This window comes from Sus scrofa, chromosome 2 (assembly GCF_000003025.6).
Source record: "Sus scrofa isolate TJ Tabasco breed Duroc chromosome 2, Sscrofa11.1, whole genome shotgun sequence".
NCBI lineage: Eukaryota > Metazoa > Chordata > Mammalia > Artiodactyla > Suidae > Sus > Sus scrofa.
In genome coordinates this window covers 7,476,841-7,502,331 of record NC_010444.4, presented here as the reverse complement: position 1 = coordinate 7,502,331, position 25,491 = coordinate 7,476,841, and the positions used below count along the sequence as shown (strand labels likewise).

Genomic DNA, 25,491 nt, shown 5'->3' with positions numbered 1-25,491 from the left:
GGGCTGAAGGCCAGCCTCACCTCTCTCACACACCCGCCCCAGGAAGCCGGTCCCGATGCAGTCGCAGACGAAGCGGTTCCAGCCCTCTCGGCAGAGGCCCCCGTTGCGGCAGGGAGCCGAGGCGCACTGCTTCAGCGTCTCCCGGGAGCAGAAGGGGGCCACGCCCACAGCCCCCTGCGCCTCCGCCAGGCCCCGGAGGTCGCGGCTCCGCCCGTCGATGAAGAGGTCCCGCACGCAGCCCACGTAGCCGGCCCGGAGCGCCGCCGTCCACACCTCCGGGGGCAGGGGCAGGTCCACCCGCCCGCCCTCAGGGAGACCGCCCAGGTAGAGCTCGCTCTCCAGGTCCAGGATCTCGCTCTCCCCGGTGGCCAAGAAGGGCGTGCTGCGGCTGTTCACCGAGATGGAGCCTGCGGATCGGATCGAGGGGGAGTGGGCCTCCGTGGGGAAGGCAGGACCTCCAGGCACCGCCGCAGGCCCAAAGGGATGCCCCGCCCCGCACCCTGCGAGCGAGCGGCAGGCCCGGGCTGCGGTCGCTGCCTGACAAAGGTTCCCAAGGTCAGGAACGTGTGTGAGCCAGCCCCAGCCCCGCTGCAGTGTGCCCTGCGCCTCTGTCCAGACTCCCCCTTCCCACCTGAGCCAGTCCTCGGAGGATGTACAGGAGGTGGCCATGCCGCCTAGGGGACATCACTCGCGTGTCTTCCCCCGGCCCTTAGACCAGGAGCCAGAGGCAGAGACCCCCAAGGAGGCTGAAAGGCCTGAATCCAAAGGGTTCCCCCCCACCACCGCTACCATTTATTGAGCTTCTATGACATATGCCAAGCACTTAGCACTTCTCGGCATCACTTAAGGCTCACAGTAACCCTATGAAATTGGTCCTTTACAATCCCCTTTTGAAATGGCAGACAAGGCTTAGAGAGGCTGGGGAAGCTGTCCATCGTGCCACAGCCAGCAGGGAGCAGAGCCAAAGTAACAGAGGCCACAGGACCCCAGAGCCTGTGTCCTCCAACCCCAGATCTGGAGCCCCTCTCTGGCTGCTGGCTGGACAAGGTCGATCAGCTCCTGGAGCCTGAGAGACAGGATGGCAGCCAGGAAAGGGAAACCAGGCACAGAGCTTCTGAATTGTATGAGTTCTTTGGAAGTAGAGGCTGGTTATCTTAGGAAAAAAAAAAAAAAGGATTTGGGATCAGGTGGGAGCTTCCAAGCCTTTGCTGAGGTCTTAGGAAGCTGAAACCTATACATTAGAATCTTTATTCTGTTTGTAATGTTTATTCCATACATTCTTCTTCCTTTCTCACGTTTGGAAGAATTCTCTCTTTTTTTAACTTAATTTTTTTTTGGCCACACCCAAGACATGTGGCAATCTGGCCCAGGGATTGACCTCACGCCACAGCAGCAACAGGAGCTAGGGACACTCCAGGAAGAATTCTTCAAAAAATAAAAATAAAGGGAGTTCTCTTGTGGCACAAGGTTAAGGAGCCAGTGTTGTCACTGCAGTGGGGTAGGTTCAATCCCTGGCCTGGGAATTTCCACATGCAGTGGAAAAAAATAAGTTAATTAAACATTATTAAATTTTTTAAATAAAAATTAAAACCCCATCCATCTTAGTGGGGTTAGAGAGAGGTAAGGATGGTTTGGACATGCTCGGCTGATCAGGCAGAGTCGGGGTGGGGCAGGAGGACACTGAGCATGGGCACTAAGTGTGGAGCTGAGAGGGAGCAGGATCAGAGCCTCCTCTACAGACATGGCTCCTCATCTGGGGCATGTTCTCTGCACAAAACCTTCCCCGCATGAGAAAGGCCCTTCCCTTGGGTCCCATCTTAACACCATGGTCCCTGGCTCGCCCTCCCCTGACAACGTGACAGCTCCCCACTCCCCCACCAGGCCCTCCAGGTGTGGCCCCCGATCACCCGCACTGCTGTCTGTAGCAGGTTCTCCAGATGCCTGCCCCACCATCCACCCTGGGCCTCCTAGACTTGGATCCCACCCAACTGGACTCTCCACAAGTGGACAGAATGGAAAGGAGGAAGAGGAGGAAGGACGTGGTGGGAAAAGGGTGTATAATGGAGAGTCAGTAAAAGGAAATTAAAGTGAATACAGGGAGTTCCTGTCGTGGCTCAGGGGTGATGAATCTGACTAGGATCCATGAGGAGGCAGGTTTGATCCCTGGCCTTGCTTAGTGGGTTAAGTATCCGGCGTTGCTGTGAGCTGTGGTGCAGGTTGCAGCTGTGGCTCAGATCCTGCTTTGCTGTGGCTGTGCATAGGCTGGCAGCTGCAGCTCCTATTTGACCCTAGCCTGGGAATTTCCTTATGCCTCAAGTGAACCCCTTAAAAAAAAAAGTGAATACAGGTCTTGTTTCAAGGTCACGCTAGGAGTTCCCTGTGGCACGACAGGTTAAGGATCCAGTGTTGTCACTGCAGCAGTTTGGGTCACTTTTGTGGCATGGGTTTGATCCCTAGCCTGGGAACTTGTGCATGCTGCAAGTGTGGCCAAAAAAAAAGAAAAAAGAAAAGAAAGAAAAGGAAAGAAAAGATCGCTCTAATACATGGAAAGGGAACAACCCACATGTCCAACAGCAGGTGGATGGGTAGACAAAAGGTGGTCTCTCCACACAATGGAATATTATTCAGCTTTTAAAAAGAAATGCTGAAACAGGCTACAACTTGAACCTTGAGGACATTATGCTGCGTGACATGAGGCAGATACTAAAGGTCAAATAGGGTATGCTTCCACTTGTAGGAAGTCCCTAGAGTAGGCAATTCGTAGAGACAGAAAGTGAGGTAGTGATTCGCAGGCTCATCAGGTGGTTATCCGGGGCTGGGCAAGGGGAGATGGGGAGTTAGCATTTAATGGGGACAGAGTTTCAGTTTGGGGAAAATGAAAACGTCCTGGAGGTAGACAGGGGTAGTGGCTGCACAATGGTGTGAATGCCCTCGACGCCCCGACTGTGCCCTTAAACGTGATTACGTGATAAGCAATGTGCAATGATAATCACGGCAAATTCTACGTTATACATAAGTTACCACAAGAACATGTTAAAAGCATGAGAAAGGTGGAAGAGACCTTAGGTGCAGTGGTGGCCCCAAGTCTGTGCTAAGGTACAGGTGAATGTGGGCCAAGGGGATGGCCGAAGGGACGCAAGGCCCATCCAGGCCTGGCGGGTGGGCTCTGGAGATGGACTGGGGTAAGGGGACACTTCCTGAGCACAGAGGGGAGCCGGAGGCCCTGCAAGCAGACCTCTAGCCTAGAGAGTTACAGCTCCCCTGTGTGGACACCCTGGGAGGAAGGGGGACTCTGTGACGAGCCCTGGTACCATCATGACACAAAAGCAGGGGACAAACGCACTTACTGCACAGCCGGGGAAGGAGACATTTCTCTGAAGAGGAGAGAGGAAGAAGAGCAAGCCCAAGGAAGCCATCGCTTCTGGGAGCCAGGGCTGCCCCCTCCTCCCGGTGTGTGGAGATGGTCACTCCACCCAGACGAGAAGGCCTAGCACAGTGACAGCTGGGGGAGTGTGGAAATTTAGCTGACGTTGATAAGTGCTTCAATTGGATAATGTGTCAGTTCTCATTTGTATCAGTTCTTTCTCTCGTGTCCAGCAAGATGGAGAAAAAGAAGAGAATGAGGCATAAAACAAGAAGAGGATGGGAAAGGAAGACTGAAAAGGGAGAATGGAGGAGGGGTGGCAAGAAGCAGCAGAGGGTTCAAGAATGGCACCTGCACGACCCCAGGGCCCTCCCCACCTGCCACGGGATCATGTAAGAAACTTCAGGTGAGGCCTGAGCCGCACTGTTGTGTCTCCCCACGGGAGCTCAGAGCTCCCTGACAGCAGAGGCTCTAGCTCACCGTGGCCCCATCCCAGCATCCTGGACAGCGCCAGGCACGCAGTAGGTGCTCACTAAATACTTGAGTGGTCATAAAGAAAGTTGAATGGATCTAGATAGAAGGGAGGTGAGGCTGGAAGGTTTTTTTTTTTTAAGAATGGGATATCCACTGTCATGCATGGCGCCTTTTACACGTGTTCTGTTTTCCCCTCTTGATGACCCCAGATTTTCTTTTTTTTTTCTTTCTTTGTATTGATTGACTGATTGATTGAGTTTTGTCTTTTGTCTTTTTAGGGCTGCACCCTCGGCATATGGAGGTTTCCAGGCTAGGAGGTGAATTGGAGCTGCAGCTGCCAGCCTACACCACAGCCACAGCAAAGCCAGATCCAAGCCACATCTGCCACTACAACGCTGGCTCCTTAACCCACCGAGCAAGGCCAGGGATCAAACCCACATCCTCACAGACACTATGTCAGTATCTTTTTTTTTTTTTTCCTGTCTTTTGTCCTTTTAGGGCTGCACCCGCAGCATATGGAAGTTCCCAGGCTAGGGGTCTAATCGGAGCCATTCCTGCCAGCCTATGCCACAGCCACAGCAACGCCACAGCAGAGCCGCATCTGCGACCTACACCACAGCTCATGGCAACACTGGATCCTTAACCCACTGAGCGAGGCCAGGGATCAAACCCGCAACCCCATGATTCCTAGTCAGATTCGTTTCCACTGCACCATGACAGAACTCCCTATGCCAGTATCCTAACCACTGAGCCACAGCAGGAACTCCTGACCCTGCTTTAATGATCCCTTTTATAGAGAAGGAAACTGAGGCTGCAAGGGCTTGAGTGATGGGCCTAAAGTCTCACACACACAGGGAGTGGGAGAGCTGAGGCGTGAGCCCAGGTCGGACTGACACCACAGGCTCCGTTCTTCCCACCAGGGCACCAGAGCAACAGGGACAATGGAGGGGCCGGGGGTGGGGGGTGTCCAGGGGAGGCGGGGAGGAGAACAGCCAAAGAGACTGTCAGGCTGGGTGGAAGGGGGCAGCCAGGGGAAAGGGGAAGGTCCAGAGACCTCCTGACCTTTGCGCCCGTCCCTCTGGAAGTCCACGTGGCACCACTCGCCGTCATTGACCTTGCGGCTGGAGGCCCGAAGCTTGATGCCCCCCGAGCCCATGTCCAGCAGAAGGTAGAGGTAGCCGTCCAACAGCTCCATGGCAAAGTAGTCGGCCCTCTGGGCAGTGCTGTGGCTGCTGGCCCCGGCCCCGGCCCGCCGGCCCTGGCTGAAGAGCAGCAGCCCGTTGGGCTCAGTGGTGCGGAAGTCCAGGGAGATGGAGCCAGTGCGCTTGGCGCTCCAGCGGGGCAGCGCCACGAAGGCCTCAGGGCTCTCGAAGGTCACAGGGTCCAGGGCCGCCACGTCCTCACAGCGGAATGACAGGTCCCCTGCAGCTTCATCTTGGGGTCTCCTTCCTTTGCCAGGCGGGACAGTTCCAGCTTAAAGTCGTTATTCTTATAGACCACCTGCGGCGAGGGAGACGGTCCAGGATGAAGCAGCTCAGGGCTTGGGCACTGCTGCCCGGCGGCAGCCAGCCCCACAGGCCCCTGCTCAGTGCGCCAGACTGCTGTTCTAGAACCGCACGCACAGAGGCTGGGAACAGCAGCTCTCTTGCCCGCTCATCTCTCAGCCCGTCTCCCTGCCCAGCACTGCAGTTCATAAGAGCAAGACAATCGCCACTAAGGTTTGGTTGACATTTTACCCCCTTGCCTGCTCCTGGAGACGCAGGTAAGGGCCCCTCGTTTCCCAGACAAGGAAACCAAGAGTCAGACAGATCGAGGCCCCGGCCAGGGTCACAGGACCGGTGAGTGGACAAGCTGGGCCTGGAATGCAGGTCTTTAGTTTTCACAACCATCACTCTTTCCTCTGCACACAGCTGCCTCCGGGGTCCTCTGGAGAGGAGGGGAGCCTTTGGGGCTCAAGGAAATGAGAGAGGAGAAGCCTCTGGCCAGAGTCGACGGGCCTTAGGATTTGAAGAGGAGGCCTCCCCACGTGGCTGGAGGGAACAGAGGTCCCGGGCAGCTGGCCAGGTCCGACCGAATCACACGGAAAACAGGGCTCCCAGGCTGCCCCCCGCCCCGCCTGGCCCTACTCACATCCTTGAGACAGCCCATGAAGTTGTTGCTGACGGGCGAGCCCGGCAGGTCGGCCGTGTTGGGGCTGCCCCCGATGTAGAAGAAGTCGTCAGAGCCCAGCATGGTGTAATCCTCCTGCGTGTAGCCGGTGGTGGTCAGGATCCCGTCCACGGAGATGGTCACCTGCCCAGCCCCGGGAGGGAGGGAGAGACAAGGAGACAACCGGCATCAGCCCCCTGGGAAGAGCCGCGGGCGGGGCCAGGGAGGGGCCGGGGGCGGCGGGGGGAGGAGGACCCCCCATTTTTATGTCTGCTTGTCTCCGAGGAGGAACAGTGGGGGTGGGGAGAGGGAAGCGGGGAAGGAGGCAGCACAAGATTTGATGGTTCCAGGGTGGGCTCAGGCCTGCCCCCCGGCCCAGCTCGGCAGGCGGAGGCCTGAAGGGCGCGCCAGGTGCCCCGCGAGCGACACCAAGCAGCCGTTCCTGGAAGCAGCTCTGGACGACAGTGGGGGCCCCGGGGAGGGCCCCATAATGGCAGGAGACACAAGGTACCCTCACGCCTCTCCTCGTGAAGGGGTCTCTGCACTCCCACGTGAGCTCAGAGCGTTTTTCGGGGCAGAGCACAAAACGCTGGGCTCCAGCTGCCTGGCTCCCTGGCAGCTCTCCCTCCAGGGCGCGGAGGAGGCCTCCCCTCTCAGCCAGCGGGGAGGTGGGAGACAGCAAGGGGTGAGGAGCGGGGCCCAGATATTCCTGGGGGGTCCTGGAAGTTCCTGGGGGACACGTAGCACCCTTCGGGGCTGATTCCCACCACTACCCCCCACCCCTAACTGGAGGGTCCCCACTGGCGCTGGGTCCCCTTGCTGAGTCTCTTTCCTCCCCGGGTCCCTCTGTATTGGGGTCACCTTCTCTGCCTTTCACAGCCTGACCTCCCTTCTTTGCATCTGTCTGCCCATACTACCTCTGCTGCCTAGGGATTCAGGGCCAGGCTAGGGATCGAGGTTAGGGGCAGGGCTAACGTCATGTTACCTGGACCGTGGGCTGAAAAACCAGACAAGAAAGCAAGGTGGGTGGGGACAGGGGCATAGCATACCTAGTGTCCCAAGGAAGTGAAAGGGGCTCAGTGGTGGCCTGGGGAAGGCAGAAGTGACCTTGGGGCACAGTGGAAAGTACAGGGAAATTTCCCGATTCCCTGGTACCAGGGCAATGTCCGCCTGACCCCTGGAAGGTCTGGCCATAGGAGTGTCCGCACCCAGCCAGGTTGGGGGGAAGGGCTGGGGGGCCACAAGCCTCCACTCTCAGATTAGGACAGTGAGGCTCCTGCGGGGCAATCGTGAAGCTGGCTCACGGAGAGTCCAACACTGCCTCTGCAGGGCGCAGCTCACCCCACTTCCCACTCCCCAAACAGGCCTCAGCACCTCCTTTTCGGGCAAAGTCTGGAGATTGGGGCCTTCCAATCACAGTCTGAGATGTCCCCACCACACCATTCCAGACGCGCAGGTCACCAGCCATCCTCCAGTGACTGGTCTCCAGGGCACCAAGGTGGCAGGATGGGGAGTGGGTGTTAGGAACGCCTCTGGGGCCGGGCGGAATGGGGGCGAGGGGAGCTTCCCTCCGAGGACCCTCGAGTTCCCCTCGTGCTGGAGCCTCACAGTAAGTGGGGTGGGGCTGAAGGGGCCCCATCCTGGGAACCATCAAACCTTGTGCTGAGTGGACCAGATTCAAGGACAGAAGTAGGGGTGTCTTTGTGGAGGGGGGCAGTTTGAAGCCTTTGAGCCTTGTTTTTAGGGAGAGCTGGTCGTTGCTGTTTATTTCTTCTTCCCTCCACCCACCCACCAGAGGTTGGGAAGTGGAGGTCTGGGTGGAAAAGGGAAGGGTCAGAGTTAGTCACAAAAACATGCAGACAAGATTAGAACGGGCAGAAGGGGGCTGGAGAAGGGGCAGAGGGGGGCTGGGATGCGGGAGTGGGGTGAGACAGGGAGGGGTGACCGGGGAAGGGGCCTCCATCCTGCCCTCCCCCTCCGCTCCTGGGGCTACACTCAGAGACCAGGAACTGGGCCACTAACTCGTTCCTGAGCCTAAGCCTGGTCACCAACTAGAGAGTCAGCTTCTTTTTTTTTTTTTTTTTTGTCTTTTTAGGGCCACACCCGCAGCACATGGAGGTTCCTAGGCTAGGGGTCTAATGGGAGCTGTAGCCTCCGGCCTACACCACAGCCACAGCAACACCAGATCCGAGCTGTGTCTGTGGCCTACACCACAGCTCACGGCAACACCGGATCCTTAACCCACTGAGCAAGGCCAGGGATCAAACCCGCAACCTCATGGTTCCTAGTTGGATTCATTTCCACCGCACCAAGACGGGAACTCCGAGCTGTGGCTTTTGAAGGAGGGGCCCAGGGTCTGACAAGTCCCCATCTCCCTACTAATCCTAGCACAGTCCAGGGGACACATCATGGTCATTAAAGTGAATATTAAGTCGTCTTGCGACTCAGGGCTACGCTCGGCCTCACTGCCTGCATCCCATCCATGAACCAGCCACCCTGGGAATCTTTGGCAACAGAATCTCAGCCTCCAAGACCACTCTGATGGACGCCTCTCCCGGCCCCAAAGCTCCCAGGAAGAAGCTCTTCCTCGCTCCCATACATACGCTCCTTCCAGCCCACCTGAGCCACTCGGCTGCCCTTCTTCCCCACCCGAGGGCTCTCCTCGCCGATCCATTCAGCCAGCGCACCGGCCTTGGCCCTCAGAGTTAGAAGGACCTAACTGGGGGCCCCTCCTCAGCTCCCCTCCAGACGGAGCGCAGATCTGACCTCGCCCACCACAGCTTTGTGCAAATCACCTGCATGTGGTGCTCCCTCTGGGAAAAGGGCCACCCTGGTCCCTCTCTATCTGTCCCTGTGCTGTATTGCCACCCTGGCCCGGGCTGGGGAGGGGGGAGCGGGAGGCAGGGGAGGTCGGCCTGCAGGTGGGGGAAGGAGAGGGAGAAAGGGGGAGACCGGGTAGAAAGGAAGCCCAGGGGCAGGGGGTAGAGGAAGGTCTCTGGGGAAGGCAAGGAGGGAGATGACTGAGATTAGTAAAACCCGACTGTTCCCTCAGACAAATCAAAGTCCAGACACAAAAATGGCAGGTTCGTTAGTAAAAGCAGGAAACAGGGGAATTATTTCCCCGGTCCCCCTCCACCCCAGGGGTTCATGATGCCCCTGCCCCCCAACCCCCCCGCGCAGCTTCTGGAAGGGGAAGGGCCGGCGGGGGAAGAGGGCAGGGGGGGCATGCGACACAGAACAGCCACTGCAGCTAGGACACGTGCGGGTTAGAGGGCGAGGGTGGGGCCCGGCCCAGCAGGAGCGTGGAGAGAAAGGCAGCCGCAGGTGGGAAGGCATGCGGGGCCGGGGGCCCAGGGAGCAGCAGAGATGGAGGCGAAAGAGCTGCAGGGGTGCAGGAAGGAGAAGCTTCCTTTCCCTGGAGGAAGGGAGAGGGGCCACCATTAGGACAGAGACATGTACAGGCTGAGAAAGAAAGGAAAGGGACGTGAGACTCAGACCTTCCTCACCGGAGCGGGACCCAGACACTCATTGCCACTGCCCATTCGCCACCGATCACTGACCCCAGACACACCTGCTCACACACCACAAACGCCTGAGAGCGGCGCGAGGGACACTTGACGGCTCCTCTCCCAGCAGCAGCCTCGGCATCCTCAGGACCACGGCTAGCGCCCGACACAGCAGCGCCTCTGCACCCAACCCACGCCAACCTGTCCACTCAGTACAGACTGCGGCCTGAGTGAGGCTGAGCAGGGCAAGAGGAATGAGCCACGGCCCCACCCAGGAAGAGCCGTGCCCAGCCCAGCAAGAGGGGAGGGAGCAGAGAAGACGCAGAAGCCCACTGCCAGGCCTCTGCTCCATTCCCCAGGAGCAGGGGAGGGGGCGGCTGCAAGGGTGGGTGCTCAACCCTCCCTGCTGACCCCAGCTCTCTTCTGCTCTGCTCTGCTCGCCGACTCCTCCTGAGGCGGGCTGCTAGGATGTGAATCCAGGTCCGGATCACAGTTCCCCCAACCCAGGGCACTCCATGCACACCAGGGCACTCCATGCCCACCAGGCCCCAGGGGGGGAAAGGCTGAGGAAGAGGAGGGCACCCCTCTGGCATCATCTGGAGCCTTTTCCAGCTCCCTGCTGTGATCACTGACCTTCTTGGGAGGGGGATGACTGGGGAGAGAATAAGACTGAGGGCAGGCGTTTTTAACTTGTAGGTTAGGTGGGCTTTGGAGTCAGGAAACCCTTGGCATTGTATGCAAACTACTTCAATGGGACTCTTTTTTTCTTGTGAGTCCACTGCTGTCACCAAAGTCTCAAAAGCCTCATGAGCCACGGAGGTTCAGAACAATGAGTTTAGGAAGAAGGTCCTGGCCTGCCCTTGGGACTGAGAGCATGGGGCTGGAGAGGGGTGGTCTAGGGAGGGTGTGCAGCCCTGTTCTGTGTTTGAGTTCAGCCATCTGTTTGGGGTGGAGAGATGCTAAAGTGAGCAAAGGGTTAGAAACACACAAGGAAGCTGATCTCCCAGGAGTCACAGCCCCGCAGTGAATCCTGATGACTGGATTTGATCAAGTTTGGGAATAGAAACTTCAGGTTGGAAATCCTGAGTTCTCCCTTGGCCCTTACCATCTTCCAGAACAAGCTCATTTTCCTCTCTGACTCTCACCTGTAAAGGGGGTTTCACAACTCACTTCACTCCTGCTTCTCCCAGCCTTACCATGAGGATCAAATGAGATCAATCAAGTGAAAGCACTGAACTCTTCCGTGACTTGCTATGTAACCACAAGCCTTCTTGGGCCTCAGTGTCCCCATCTGTTAACTGGGTATAATCTCAGCCTGCTGCCTGCAATCCAGGCATTCATCGGGATAAATGCTATTCAAAAGGTGAGGGCCATTTAGAAAAAGCAGAGCCCCCAGGGTTAAGTACAGAGGACCCTTCCTCGAGCCTGACCACCCCCGACCCAAACCTCTCCACTGGTTGGCCTTTTTGGTCCGTATCCACACTCTCCCCAAAGGAGAGATGCTCAAATGACAAGAGTCCATAGAAACGAGTTAGTGAAAACAAATGCAAAACCCACCAGAGCCCGGCTGAGGAATGCCTGGGAGCCAGAGTGGGCTGGACCTCGTCTTTTCTTGGTGCCAGGTCCTCTAACTTCACTCTTGGCCTGAAAGAGTTGATCCCTGGGACAGGTGTCCAAGGGCTTATGAGGTAACCCAGGCCATCAAGAGGCGCCAGCTCTGCTCATCAACCAATGATGCTCACGCCAGAAAGTGTGGGTTCAGAGACTACGAATTTAACAGGGACTTTCCTTGCCAGGGCTAAAACCTGACGGAGCTGTTTGCCTCTTGACCAGCTCAACCAAATCACTCCATCTTTCCTCCTCCTTCCCAGGCTCCACTCCCGGGGGCATTCTGAGGTTTCGTGTAGTTATTTTGGGACGGATTCCCAAGAAAGGATAGTAATGGGCTCTCCAGCGGGGCAGGAGGGGCTGTATTCTCCAGGGTTTGCTATGGGAAGGGAATTGCTTCTTTACAAAACATCCCTGCCCTGGAAACACGGAGATAATCAGTTCACATTTTATAAAGCTTAATAAAATTATCACTCCCTTTGCAGAGTCCAGATGCTGCTTCCACTGCCATTCCCCTTCTTGATCGTCACATTGACCCCACGGCATGGGTATTGCGGGTCTCTCAGCTGCCCGTTTCATAGATGAGGAAACAGTATTAGCCCCAGTTCACCCCGTTTTTAACTGAATTGGGACTAGAAGGAAAGTCCGAGGGGCCCTAATTCTCAGATGGTATTCCCCAGGGGCTGGATTTATCTCGGCTCTCTTCCATCCCCAAAGTTGCAGGCTGGCTGTCCAGGGAAGCTCTGTAAAGAAAGCGTTGCAAATGTCCAGCTCTTAACAGGGCATTTGAGTGGCCCGGCCTGAGGGTAGGGGGGTGGGAGGCAGCAGTGAACTCCTAGAAGCAGCAGCTGGAGAACAGGGCCTGTGGAGGGACTGCCACACGGCTCCGCTGAACACTGGGATGACGGAGTGGCCAGATGAGGTCTTGGACTGGGGAGGGCTAGGATGGCCGTGGCCATGGACATGAGCTCAGGGAAAGGGCAAAGGACAGGACGACTATAGGTCTGCATGTGCAGGGCCACATGGCCCTGGGAAGGCATCAGGACAGCCCAGACGTGGCCTCAGAGGCAGAGCCTCCTGGGGAGATGGGGCAAGCCGCTCAGACCGGGAGCCCCACTCATCACGCTTCCGTCCTCTCCAGCCAGGCAGCTACGCACGGACCCAGGAGGCTGGGGAGGCCAAGCAGCTGCCCCCAGAAGCGCGGGCCCCGTGGGAGCCGACACGTCCATCTGCAGGGTCCCCAGCCTGGTGCTCAATCACTCTGCATTATTAATAGGCGATGACTAACCGCCTGCTGCCGCAGAGCCAGGACCGGGCGGGCAGGAGGGGATCCCAGGGGATGGCGCCCGGGCCTGCAGCCACACACTGCAAGGAGGCGAGAAGCGAGGGGCCAGCCTCAGCCTCTGCCTGCTCCTGCCCCCTGCAGCCCACAGCCCACCTCCCCCAAGCCCTCTCCAGCTCAAGACACAGTCACGCAGCCCCCAGCGCACGCCAGGGTTTACACTTGCAGAATCACCAGCAGAGTCTCACAAACACACGGTACAGGCGCCCACAAACGCCCCCTAAATGTCACACCAACATTTACACACAGTCGCACCCACACACCAACACAGCAGCTGCGTTTACACAGACACCCACACCAACACTCACCAGGACTGAGCCCAACCCAAACAGAGGGGCTTGGCGACACCTCTACCCTGACTTCACCCGGGCTGGGCCTCCTCCTCTCACCCCCTCAAAGGGAAGGAAACCAACCCTGGTCAGAGGCCATGCCGGACAGGCGAGGGGGCAGAGGGGGAGGGAGATGGAGGGGGAGGGAGACAATGGGAGACACGGTGTTAGTCAGAGCAGCAGAGCGGGGCTGGGGACTGGACGCTGTCCCTGGTGGGGGGAAAAGACCATTCATGCCATGCAAGATGTGGGGGACACGGAACCAGGACCCCTTGAGGCTGAGAAGGGAGGGAGGGGGTGCCACTCTTCCCTGGCAGCCAGCATGGGGCAGCCCCCAAATCCGCCAAGGAGCTCTGGACTGGAGCCCCCAAGCCCCCCCCCCCGCCCCGTGCAACCTGTGGCGCTGGCTGCCACTGGAGGTCTCACCCCCGCCCCCTCCCCCAACTCCAGGGGCCTGTCCAGGAGCCTGACAGTGAGCAGAGCATAGCATGTCATGGGATGGTGTTTTCCATGGATTTTCAGGAGACCAAGAAAGAAACTAAATCAAAGAAAAAAAAAAAAAAACGAGGGGGTGGCGGTGGGGGCAGAAAAGGAATAAAATAAAGCAATAGAAATAAGCAGCCTGGCATCGGGGCTGGTCTAACCAGAGCTGGTGAACATGGGGCCTGCCCCCAGGTCTCTCTGGCCAGGAATCTGAATTCAGGAGTGGGGGTTAGGATAGGGATGAGCCAAATTCTTCCATTTCTGTTTGTCTTTTGGATTTGAGTTTGGGCCAAAAAAAGAACGTAAAGGGAAAGAGGGGAAAACGAAAAGAGAGAGAAGCAAAATCTAAAGATTGTCCAGGACGCAAAAAAACAAAAAAAAAAAAAAACCACAATTGGAAGAGCAAAACAACCAAAACCAAACGGGGCAAGGAAACCAAAGAGGGAGAATCGAACAGTTAAAAAAACCCACGGCAAACCAAACGGTAAGACAATTAGAGTGATATCTACCAGATAATGCAGTTTGTTTACCATAGCGTGTCCAATGCCTGCGTGCTTCACCGGAGATATGGGGGAGGGGTGGGGGGGTCAAAGAAAACAACAAAGACGACGACAAAAGAACAGAACGGAAAGAACAGAAAAAGAAAATGACCAACTGTGAAACTCAAGGAAGGAGGAAAAATATATATCCATATATATTTGGTTGTCTGTTCAGACCCTCCCACCTTAAGTTCCGCTGAAATACTTTGTTGTTTAAAGAAAATTAAATTAGAGTGGGGGGGGGGATAAAACACACACACACAGCAAATCCCTTCTTCTCCCAGTCCCCACCCCCACCCCGCTCTGGATTCCTCTCCCCTCCATCCCCTCCCGGAAGAGCCGGCTGCAGAGAAGGGGAAACAGTTAAAGACCTTGGTTAGTAGAGAAGAAAACAACAAAAGAGCTGGACCAGGAAAGCAAAGACTTGGAGATGGCGACATTCCGCAGATGAGACAGAAAGGTTAGTTCGGTTTTTCACTCATACCTTGTCCCGCCTGTCCCTGCCCATCCCCGGGTCCCCCGGGTTGTAAGCGTGTTAGTAACACACACAGAGTCGGCAACGGGGTTTTCCAACAGAGGGTGAGGGGGGAAGGCAGGTTAAGAAGCAGACCCAGTTATGCAGGATTAGTAAGTCCTATGGGCTGAAATGTTAGGGAGCTGAGGGGAAGGGAGGAGGGGAACGGGGGAGTGAGAAAGGCAAGGGCTGCTGACTCTGGTCATGGATGGGTTTGTCGGCTAACTGGTCAACCAGACGGCTTTCCAGAGACCTGGCTAAAGAGCCAGTTGGGGCTGGCCAACTGGCTGACCAGTGACCATGTTGAGTTAATGGGTTAACGGGTTGGTGATGGTCCCGCTGGCCATCAGCCCGGGAGAAGAATGGCTGAGGCCCCTAGAGCATCCCAGGACTGGCTAGAATGAGAGGCAAGTTCATTTGGAGGCAAAGGGAAGGGGTTTCCCAGGACACTGGAGGAGAGAGAGGTGTCTGCTTTTCCTGGGGATGGAGGCTAGCAAATAGATCCAGGGGGTCGTGGGGGGGGGCAGCTTTTCTTTTCTTTTCTTTTCTTTTTTTTCCCCTGTTTCTCTTCCTTGAGAAAGGAAGAGAGAGTGAGTCACCACCGGAACAGGGAAAAGGAAACTCTGCCCTCCACAGACTGGCAGAGGGCTCACCCGCACATCATACCGAATCATCCCCCACCCTCTGCCCTCTCCTCCCCTTCTCCCCGCCACAGCTGACGCCGCCTTCCTGCCTAACTTGACTTTTCAGAGCCCACCTTTCCCCCCAATTTCCCCTGGTTCTTTAGTCACCCCACCCCCATTCCCTTAGGTTCCTCTGGGCACAGCTCTTCCTCCCAGAATGAAGCCCCCACCCCCCTACCCCCACCCCCACCCCGCAAGTCCCTGGAACTGGTCAGGTTTCCCAGCAGCTCAGCCTCCTTTCATGCACATCCATAGACCCCTGAGACTCCGCTCCCACAGCCAACACCAAAAATTCACTCCCCCCACAGACCACACCTGAAAAAGGGACGCAGGGGTCCACCTACCTCTAAAATCCCTTACACCTCCCTGTAGCTAGAAACCAGTTTCTTCCACCCTAGACTCTAAGCACCCCCCACCCCATGTGGCTCTAAGTTCATTATCTCGCCTCATGGTCAAAGACAGCAGCTACAACCACCTTCCAAACGACCCTGGTCTTTGGGGAGGGGAAGTCAAAGGGCTGAGGCAGCTTCACTTCGCATATCAGACATGGAGGGACACGATTACTTAATGTCCCTTAAACCGGAAACGGCACACCCAAGAATGTGACTGTGTGGGGAGAGGTCTTCTAGGGACAGATCCATTAGTTAGAGAGCTATAACCAGTGGGCACAGGACTAAATCAGGAAGACAATTAATAAGGGCCTCGTGTAATTAAAAATAACAGAATTCAATATTTAGCAGCTAGAAGAAGTGTTGAATAACCAATATTAATTATTAGTGATGCAGAAGCCGTTTACATCGCAGGAAGACAAGAATCCAATTGCGGGTGCAAGGACTCACAGCATGGGGGTGACGGGTGGCACAAGGATCGGTCCTATCGGCTGGTAGGACTGTCAGGAAATGAAGAGACCAACTAGTCAGGACAAGGAACAACTAGCTTTTCAGGGCAGCTAAACCAAAGGCACCAGACTTGTCTGGTATCACTGCACCAGTCAAACAAGGTGGCAGGAGAGAGGGGTAAAGCGTTGGAGCCAAAAATTCAACTACTGCTCTTTTTGAATTAGAACTAGAGACGAAAATCAAGAAAGAATAGTTTTCAGCTTTCATGGACAATTTCAATTCTTAACAAGTAAAAGAGCGATTTAAGAAACAAGGTTGAGAGGGAAGAAAGGTGAGTTCGAAGCCTTCTGCTGATGTGTTGAGAGATCTGGGCTTCCTCTGATAAACAGCGAGGTTGTGGGGGGCGGGGGCGGGGGGACAGGCCCTTCCAGACCTAGGGATTGAGGCTCCAGAATCCAGTCCATGGTGATCATACCAGAGGGGTCAACTGTGGCCAAATGCTAGAAGGGAGCCTGCCCCCCCACCCTGGCACCTGCGACACCGCAGCCCACGCCTTCCAGAAGGCCAGGATCTGGAGAGCGGAGCTTCAGGCTGACAGATGAGCGAGGAAGGCTTTTCCCCACAGAAACAGCAAGAGAGCGACACTGCCCGACGAGAAGGGAGGGCATCACGTCACAGGCGGAGAAGTCGGTCATTACAGCAAGTGTAACTGACCATGACCGAGGGCCACTGGACAAAACTTGACCCCGTCTCCACCTTGACCTCTCGGCGTAGGTCCATCCCCCACCCCCGAAAGTCCGGAGGGGGGCTGCACACAGCACACAAATCTGGATGGAGGCAATCTCTGCAGAGCCTGAGCAAGAGCAGCGCAGGACAAAGAGGAGTCTTCGCCCCCCAGGGACAAGAGGGGCGTGTTTTTCCCAGCAGAACAATCAGATGGTTCAAGATGTGGCAACATCCGCGAATGGTGGGACTGCAAGACCCCCTAGTATTTGGTGCCAGGGCTCACAGCCGGGCACCCGTGGGGACAGGGAAAGGGAGTGACTCTGAGGTCAGACAGATTGTCGTTCTTCCGCTTTCTACTGCACAGCCTTGGGCCGGCTCTTCGACCGAGTTGCCGTCTCCTCGCTGGTGGAATGGGAGTGCCTCCCACTTCACAGGACTGTTAGGAAAGTTAGGCGAGATACCAAAGGGAAATGAGACCCATGAACACAGGGCCAGTGGAGAGAGGCAACGGTGAAGGTCCTGCAGAAACACTGAGGAGGGAGCGGGAGAGGAAAGTGAGTAGGAGTTTCTCCCAGGGGACAAGAGGTGGTTCTGGGCTCGTGTGAAGTTAGATCTGCCAGCTCCTTGTGTCCAAAACCTCACCCTCTGGTTCAAGAAAGAGCCCAGGATTTCCCTGGTGGCCTAGCGGTCAAGGATTCGGCATTGTCCCTGCTGTGGCTTGGGTTGGATCCCTGGCCCAGGGAACTTCTGCATGCCATGGGCTCTGCCGAAAAAAAAGAAACAAAGAAAGAAAGAAAGAGCCCAGATGAACTGGCAAAAAAGCCACAAAAACAAAGAAAACATTCAAGAGTTGCTGGTATTAAGCCCTCAAAAAGCTTACCACCTCAGAGTTCCTGTTGTGGCTCATCAGTAACAAACCTGGCTAGCATCCATGAGGACGCGGGTTCGATCGATCCCTGGCCTCGCTCAGTGGGTTAAGGATCCGGCTTTGCCACAATCGTGGCAGAGGTCGAAGACACGGCTCAGATCTGGTATTGCTGTGGCTGTGGTGTAGGCCAGCAGCTCAGCTCCAATTCGACCCCTAGCCTGGGACTTTCCATATGCCATGGGTGCAGCCCTAAAAGGACAAAAAAAAAAAAAAAAAAAAAAACCTTAGCACCCAGAACTGGAGAAAAGACGTGAGCACAAATATGGACCACACAGACAGAGTGTGATGATAGGGCCAGAACACAGCAAAGAGGGTCACCAGCCAGGGGGCTGGGAGGACAAAGGAAGGCTTTATTTTATTTTATTTTTTTTATTTATTTATTTTTTAAGGCAGCATCCACAGCATGTGGAAGTTTTTCCCAGGCTAGGGGTTGAATCAGAGCCGCAGCTGCCAGCCTACACCACAGCCACAGCAACACTGGATCCAAGCTGTATCTACCACCTGCACTGCAGCTTGTAGCAATGCCTGATCCTTAACCCACTGAGAAAAGCCAGGGATCAAACCTGCATCCTCATGAACACTATGTCTGGTTCTTAATCCACTGAGCCACAAGGAGAACTTCTATTTTATCTTTTTTTTTTTTTTTTTTTTTTTTTATGGCTACAACTGCAGCATATGGAAGTTCCCAGGCCATGGATTGAAGCCAAGCCACAGTTACAACCTACACCACAGCTGCAGAAACACCAGATCCTTTTTAACCCACTGTGCGTCAAGGCCAGGGATCAAACCCACACCTCTGCAGCAACCCAAGAGGCTGCAGTTGGATTCCTAATCCGCTGTGACACAGCAGGAACTCCCAAAGCAGTCTTTATGAGAAAGGTGGCAGTTAAGCTGGGCCCGAATGATTGGAGGAAAAAAAACCCACAACTAACAATAATGGTGGCAGGGAGCCCTCGGGTGCTCGCGTAATGCCCAGCCTGGGCAGCACCGCAGCCGCAAAGGCCCTCTCACTTTGTGCACAGAGGTTACAGAACTTGCATCAAGTCACTCAAACCAGTGGCAGAGCTGGGATTTGAACCCAGTTTGTCTGACTCAAACCCAGCAGTACAGTTTCACCCAGAAGGGGGGTGAATGGTGGTATCAGAGGGGACGGTGCAGGAACGAAGAGGGACGCTAGGGAAGCCAGTGTAGACCGGGTAGGCTGAGCTGCACAGTTAGGCCGGAAGAGGGGTGACAGGCCAGAGAGGCAGGGCGGCCTCGGCTGGAAGGTGGGGAGGGAGGCCCAAGTGCCTGAAGACGGGGCCCCATCCTTAGGGAGTTACCTCCTTAGGATCTGGGGGGCTCCTGACAGTCTCCGCTCTGGGCAGGAGGAGCGCCACGAGCTATTCTGGGTGCCAGCTTGTCTTCCAGAGCTGGAGCTGGTTGGTGGTGAAATGGCTTGGCACCCAGCTTGCGGGGTGGTGGGAGGCATGCTGGGTGGGGGAGGGGAGTGGGCACAGGATTCAAGATAGGCCTCAGGGAATCCTCAGAGGGACTCGTTCCTGCAAAGATCCCCCAGGAGGCACCCCCGAGCTCAGGGTCCTCAGGCTGGGTTCGGAGGGAGAGAAGAGTAGAGCGAGGTGTGGTCTCAGGCCCCCTCCCATCCCCGACCGCAGGTTCCAGGAGCCTCTGGATGATTCCAGGGATAAGTACCTGGTTCAGAGGAGGGGGTGAGTTCAGCCTCCTTCCAGGCTTGGGAACTGGCCTCTCGACCCGCTCCCAGGACTGCAGAACCAGGAGGAAGGGGACCCTCAGGGCTTGTCCTGGGCAGGCTCTCCCTAGGAGGCAGTCTCCCCACCAATGGAATCACTTGGGAGAAAGGGCCTGGAACCCCGTGCCCTCTGATCCACCATCTACCCTAAAGGCGGAGGCAGATGCCATTTTCTTATGTCACCCCTGTCCTGGCTCCTGGCCACGCCCAGCATCACTCCTCACATCACAAAAGGATCTTTCCAATCCCAGGACGCCACTGAGCCCCCAAATCAACATATCTGCACAGCGTTTCTCCCCCTTGGCGCTACTGACATTTGGGACCAGGTAAGTCTTTTTCTCTCTTTTTCCTTTTTTTTTTTTTTTTTTTTTCTGTTTTTTTAGGGCCGCACCTGTGGCATATGGAGGTTGCCAGGCTAGGGGGTCAAGTGCGAGCCGTAGCCTCTGGCCTACACCACAGCCACGCCAGATCCAAGCCCTGTCTGCGACCTACACCACAGCTCAGGTCAACGCTGGGTCTTTAACCCACTGAGCGAGGCCCGGGATGGAACCTGCATCCTGATGGATGCTAGTCAGATTCGTTACCACTGAGCCACAACGGGAACTCCAGGGCCAGAGAATTCCTAGCTGTGGGCTGTCCTGTGCATTATGGGATATTCGGCAGCATCTTGGCCTCTACCTGCTGGACGCCAGCGGCACCCTTCCCAAGCTATGACAATCCAAAATGTCTCCAGGCATTGCCCAATGTCTCCTGGGGGACACTGCCCTCGGTTGAGAACCTCTGCTCAATAAATTGCGAGAGGCCCTGAAAGGCAGGCACTCAAAAGGCCTGGTGCGGATGAACTCGGCCACAGGCTGGGCCCTGAGCAAGGGCAGTGGACCCAGAGCACAGCCCCGGGGCTGCCCTTCCATCGCCCCCACGGTCACGATGACCATAACAGGGCTGCACTGCACCTTTGTGGACGTGGACTGGCGTCACATCAGTCTCTCCAGACACGCTTCCTAAAGCGAGCTCTCAGTCACAGGCTTGGCACCGACACCCTCTCTGGCCCTGAAGGCCTGTGTCTGGGTCAGCATGACCTGGCTCTGCTCTGATCCATCCTCCCAGGGGAAATGGTCTCCATCAATCACCAGCGTGGACCCAGGACTGCGAGCCCCGGGAAGAGGCTGCGGGTCACTGTCCACATTCGCTGCTGCAGAGGCCAGGCCTCACCCCCTAGACTGTTTAAGATTCCTGCCGCTCAGTTGGTACTTGTGTGACCTGACTTTTAAGAGACTCATCCTGTCTCAAGAGCCAGAGGCCTGGGAGGGTGGGGACCACGTCTTTTTCTCCCTCGGTACCCAGAACAGACAGGCAACATACTGGCCAAAGGACACGTGGGTGGGGACTCTGGGCGCGGGGCATCTTGGCCCAAGGCAACAGTGCCAACGGACAGCCTTGGTCCTGCGGAGGGAATGCCAGCAGGAAGGCAACTCCGCCCACCGCTGCAGTAAAATGGGGGTGGCACCTAAAAGTGTGACAAAGGCACACAGACGCAGGTTCGCTCAGACAGCGGTGACAACAGAGGACAGGCCCCCAGCTAGGTCAGGGGCTGATGCCACGGGAAGAGCCCTCCCCAAGGAGGAGCGCCACTCTCCAGGGCAAGAGGCGCGCACCAAGAATGAGTGCCTGGGCAGGAGCCCAACCACGACAGGGAGCAGCAGGCTCGGAAAGAGCAGGCGGATGAGTCACCGTGTCCTCCCAGCAAGGGGGAGGCACTCAATGAGGGGGGCTCCCCATTAGATCATCACTCAGTGGGTGGGAGAAGAGCAGGTAGGAGGAGTGCGAGGTCAGCCGGAATCCCCCCCCGCCCCCCGCCAGTGGGAGGAAGCGGAGGACAGAGAAGGAGACCATCCATGATGGCGAAGAGGAGGGACAAGGGAAGTTCAGGAGACACGGAGAAGATACCGAGTAAGAGAAGGGCTGCCAACCAGCACAGACGAGCCTCTGCTGCCATGGATGCTCCGGGTTCCTGGGGCGGAGCTGGAGGAGCATCCCCGCCCCCAGCGGCAAGAGAAGTGGTAGACTTGGCAGAGAAGGACCAGCCAGAGCCTGGGCCCTGGGCCCCAGGTGCTGAGTGAGCAGGACAAGGAGTCAGGAGGGGGAGCCAGGGGCCGCAGAGGCTGCACAGCCACATCTCCTGCTTTCCAAGAAGGGACTGGCTTAGATGCTGTCAAGCAGAAACCCAGCCAGAGAGAGAGCCCCACCAGCGGTAGCCACGCTGGGCCTTGTGGGAGGCGAAGAGGCCACTCAGAGGACAGAGGTGATGCCTGGAAGCATCAGCATCACCCCTGGCCCCGGGGCGGGGGACGTCTGGAAACTGAGAGGACGCAGAGGAGAAGCGCCCCATCCTACCTGCAGGGACCAACCCACAAGTCTTCTGAGTGCCTGCCTGGCCTGGCAGCTGCGGAAAGACAGCCGTGGACCCCGACAGGAGGGGACAGGAGGGAGAGTGGCTGCCCAGAGGAGATGCAGGACCTAGCACCCTCTCCAGCCCCCTCTCCTGCTCACACCTGCTGCCCAGACCTTGCTCCCACCCCAGCCTGCCTCTGCCCTGGAAAAGCCCCACCCAAGGGAGGGCGGCCCCACCTCGTCCCACAGGGCCCAGGCTTTCTTCCGGACACCTGTTCCATCAGGACAGAGTCTCCCCATCCTGCAGCACCCCAGGGCCCACCTTTTCAGGCTCTATCTCACCCTTCCCATCCCCCGAATCACCCTTCTGCCAGAGCACCTGATTCTCAGCCTCGGCCCCTGAAACCCCAGCAACGACCATCAGTCTGAGCCCCGCTCTTCCTCTTCCCTCCGGCTCTGGCCCTGGGCAGCTCTGTGCCTCCTCCCTAGTGCCACATCCTGATTCTTGAAGCCCGCCAGCTGTGGTCTCACTCCTGGGCCCTCATAGCCGCCCTTGAAGCCTCAGTCCTCTTCAGAACCACGCCTTGCTGCCCGGCCCTGACGCCTCACACCTGGAGCCCAGGCAGCCCCCTCCCCTCACTGCCACCTGCCGCAGACGCAGCTGGCCCCCCGTCTTCTTCTTGCTCCCCCTACCTGGCGCAGGTTTCGGGTGACCCGGACGTCGTGCCAGGCGTTGTCGTTGAACTTGCCATTGACGGGTTCCACAAGGGCCTCAAAGGCTCCCGAGCCCAGGTTGATAACCAGCCAGACGGCCCCGGACTTGAGGGAGAGGTTGACGTAGTCGGCCGACTTGCCCGTGTGCAGCATCAGCCCGTTGCGCTGCAGGGTGCGAAAGGCCAGCGTGATCTCGTCCGTGCTGCTCTGGATCGGGTTGTGTGAGAGGTCGTAGCAGAAGAACTCATTGCCTTTGAAGGTTGCCACAAACTCCTCCTTGCCTGGACGCCACGGTGGGGAAACGGGAGAGGGCTGAGTGGGGCAGGGCGCACAGACCCTCCTTCTTCCCCTCCAGCATCCCAGGCGCAGGACCTGGCCACCCGGGGCCCCTCGGTCCCAACTGCAGGCTGCAGGCCCTCTCCCCTCCCCCCACCTGTCCGCCCTCCTCTCTGGATGCTGCCGTCTTTGCTGCCAGGAGTCAGCTTCCCCCATGTCTATTTCCAAAGAAATAGGAGGCTGCAAAGTGGCTCTCACACTGACAGCTGACAATTAAGCTGCCACAGGGCCAGGAGAAGCAGACATGGGCACTGTCTCCTCCCCACCGGCCCTCCATCGGCCCCTCCCCTTCACAAAACGGTGTGGAAGAGAAACAGGGTGCTGCGCCCGACTTCCTCCTGGGGGTGCCCCTATGGCGAGGGCACCAAGGGGCGCCTGAGTGCAGCCCACCGCCCACTCCTGCCTCTTCTCCAATGATGGCCGTTCTCTGGACAGTTTCAGGCCTCACTATATGGGATGGGACTCGCAGGCCTGCCTCACAGCAGTGAGCAGATGAAGAGGAAGGGTGGGAGGAGGCAGGGGAAAGACACACGGGAGGGCGATGCAGGGGACAAGGATGTACACCAGGAAGCAGGGGGCCACTGGGCGGCCACCCTGCCAGCCGTCACCCCCACCACCAGTTTCCTAGCCCACCGGGAGAGGCAGCACAGACAGGCCCTAGGCAGAGAGCCCCCGAGGGTCCCCAGAGGGCAGGTGTGGGACCCCTGCATGCCAGGAGGTGGCCGGGGACAAGAGGACAAGGGCAGGCCTGGCCACTGCACATGTGTGTGTGTGTGCACACACGTGTGTAAACACCTGGCACAAGGCTCCTTCCACTAGCATTTTTTAAACAGAATCAAAAAACATCTGGGGAGCCGTAGGGATTTCTTGCGTTGTGTTAGTGGGTGACAGTGGCTCAATAGAGGGAAGCTGGGATCCCAGCTCTACACCTTCACAAACCAAAGCCCACACAGAGGGAAGAAAACGGGCCGAGGAGTCAAGGGAGCACGGAGGACCTGGACTCGCTTCTCCTCCCAGCAAGTGGTGGCACACCCGCTCAGCCTGCCCCCTCACAGGGTGGACGGGGGTAACAAGCCGGCCGGTCAAGGGCCTTCATGGAGTGCAGAGGCTCTCAGCACAGGCCCCGGCCCAGGAAGAAGCAGGGCCCGGTGCCGGGGGGCACATGAGACCCTCGGAAGGCACCTGCCGTCCTGTGGGCCAGGCCCGGGCCACAGGCGCCGGCGTGGATGCCGTGGCTCTCCAGGCGCGTCTCCTGCAGATGCCTCTTCCCTGCACAACAGCCCCACTCTCTCGCTCCGGGCAGGCTGCCCACAGGCTCAGTCCTCACTGCCTCCGGATGCCAAGGCACCAGCTGCTGCCCCAGAGCCTGGCACTGCACTCACTGCAGCTGGCAAAGCCCGGTTTCCTGAGGCCACAGGGCAGCGAGGCTGGTGGGGGCCCAGGTCTCATCGGGACAGCGGGAAGCCCGCTCTGCTTACCTTAGGGCTCCAGAGGGGAGGGCCAGGAAACAAAGAGGAGTCAAGCGGAGACAAGAAGGGGAAAGTGGGGAAGAATGGTGATGCGAGGGAGGCCACATGGAGGAGAAAGATGGACCATCAGGGACAGAAGGGGATGGAGACGGCTCGGCGCTGCGAGGGAGCACGGGGTGGTGCAGGGAGCGATCTGGGTAAAGGCTAGGAGCGAGCAGCAGGGACAGGTAAGGGTGGTGGGAAGAGGGCCAGCAAGGAAAGGGGGACAGAGACCTCCAGGGAATGGAAGCCAAGGGTTTCTCAGGGCCTTGCTGTTTCCATAGCAACCAGGCCTGCTGCCCAGGCACTGGCAGAGCTCGGGGGGTGGGTAGGGTGGCTCAAGGACCAGAACAGGGAACGTGATTGACCTTGGGTTTGGTTTGCTACGCGTCCTAGTCCCTCCCAGAAGCCAGGCCTCCCCTCCCATTCCCTCACCTCACTGCAGTCACAGAAAATATCATTAAAGGGAGAGTCGAACAGAAAGAAAGGAAAGAATAAGGCAACCACGTGAAAAAGTGATCGGGACAGAACAAAAGAGGCCAGTAAAAAGGAAAAAGGCAGGCGGAGGGCTGGACCACGGCTGCCAAGGCAAAGTGGAGAAACGAGGCCGTTCCTCGACCCCTCGGGGCTCGGCTCCAGTCTCCCAGGAGAGGAGGCAGAGCCAGCCACACCGGAGCTGGAGTCTATAGGATCTCCAATGCCCATCGCCAACAGAGATGCCCAGAGATAGAAAGGGGCCTGGAGTGGCCAGAGGGAGCCGGGAAGAACTGGAGGAGAGCATCAGAAAACAGTAAATGTGAATAAGAAAACCCAAGGGCAGCGGGAAGGATAGAGACAGCCCCTGAGGGGGGAGGGGGCAGCAGGACCTCTAGGGATTGAGGGGGGCTGCCCTGCCCACCCAGCCTAGAAGAGCACAACCCAGATCTGAAGGGCTAGACCCAAAGCAGCAGGGGGCACTCTCCCCCATCTCGATGACCCCGGAACTACAACTCCCAGCAGCACTTGAACAGTGGCAGCCCCTGACAGCCCCTGGCACTGGAAGAGGGGCATCAGGGCTGATTCTTACCTTCCACCGTGGGGGAGTGTGGAGCCCCACAGGTGTCCCCAGGCAAGCTGAATACAACTAGAGACCCATTGTTGTGGTCCTGGCTTTCTAAAGGCCATGCCGGGCAGAGTAGCTGCCACCTTTCCAGGCCCAGCTCAAAGCCCTCCTCTGAGAAGGGCTCCAGCCCCCTCAGCCCCTCCCTACTCTCAAGGCTACAGCTATCTGTTCTGCTCATCTGGCACTTACTGCTTAGTAACATCTTGT

The 25,491-nt window shown here is 57.4% G+C and overlaps 1 protein-coding gene across 1 annotated transcript in view; it reads right to left on the bottom strand.

Annotated features, from left to right (window-relative positions):
* NRXN2 (neurexin 2) overlaps window positions 1–25,491 on the bottom strand; it is a 99,410-nt gene that overhangs the window by 51,849 nt on the left and 22,070 nt on the right. Inside the window, 6 exon segments of the mRNA XM_021082873.1 lie at window positions 21–407; window positions 4,901–5,263; window positions 5,266–5,338; window positions 5,969–6,130; window positions 13,764–13,808; window positions 22,318–22,619. Coding sequence (XP_020938532.1) covers window positions 21–407; window positions 4,901–5,263; window positions 5,266–5,338; window positions 5,969–6,130; window positions 13,764–13,808; window positions 22,318–22,619 — 1,332 coding nt within the window.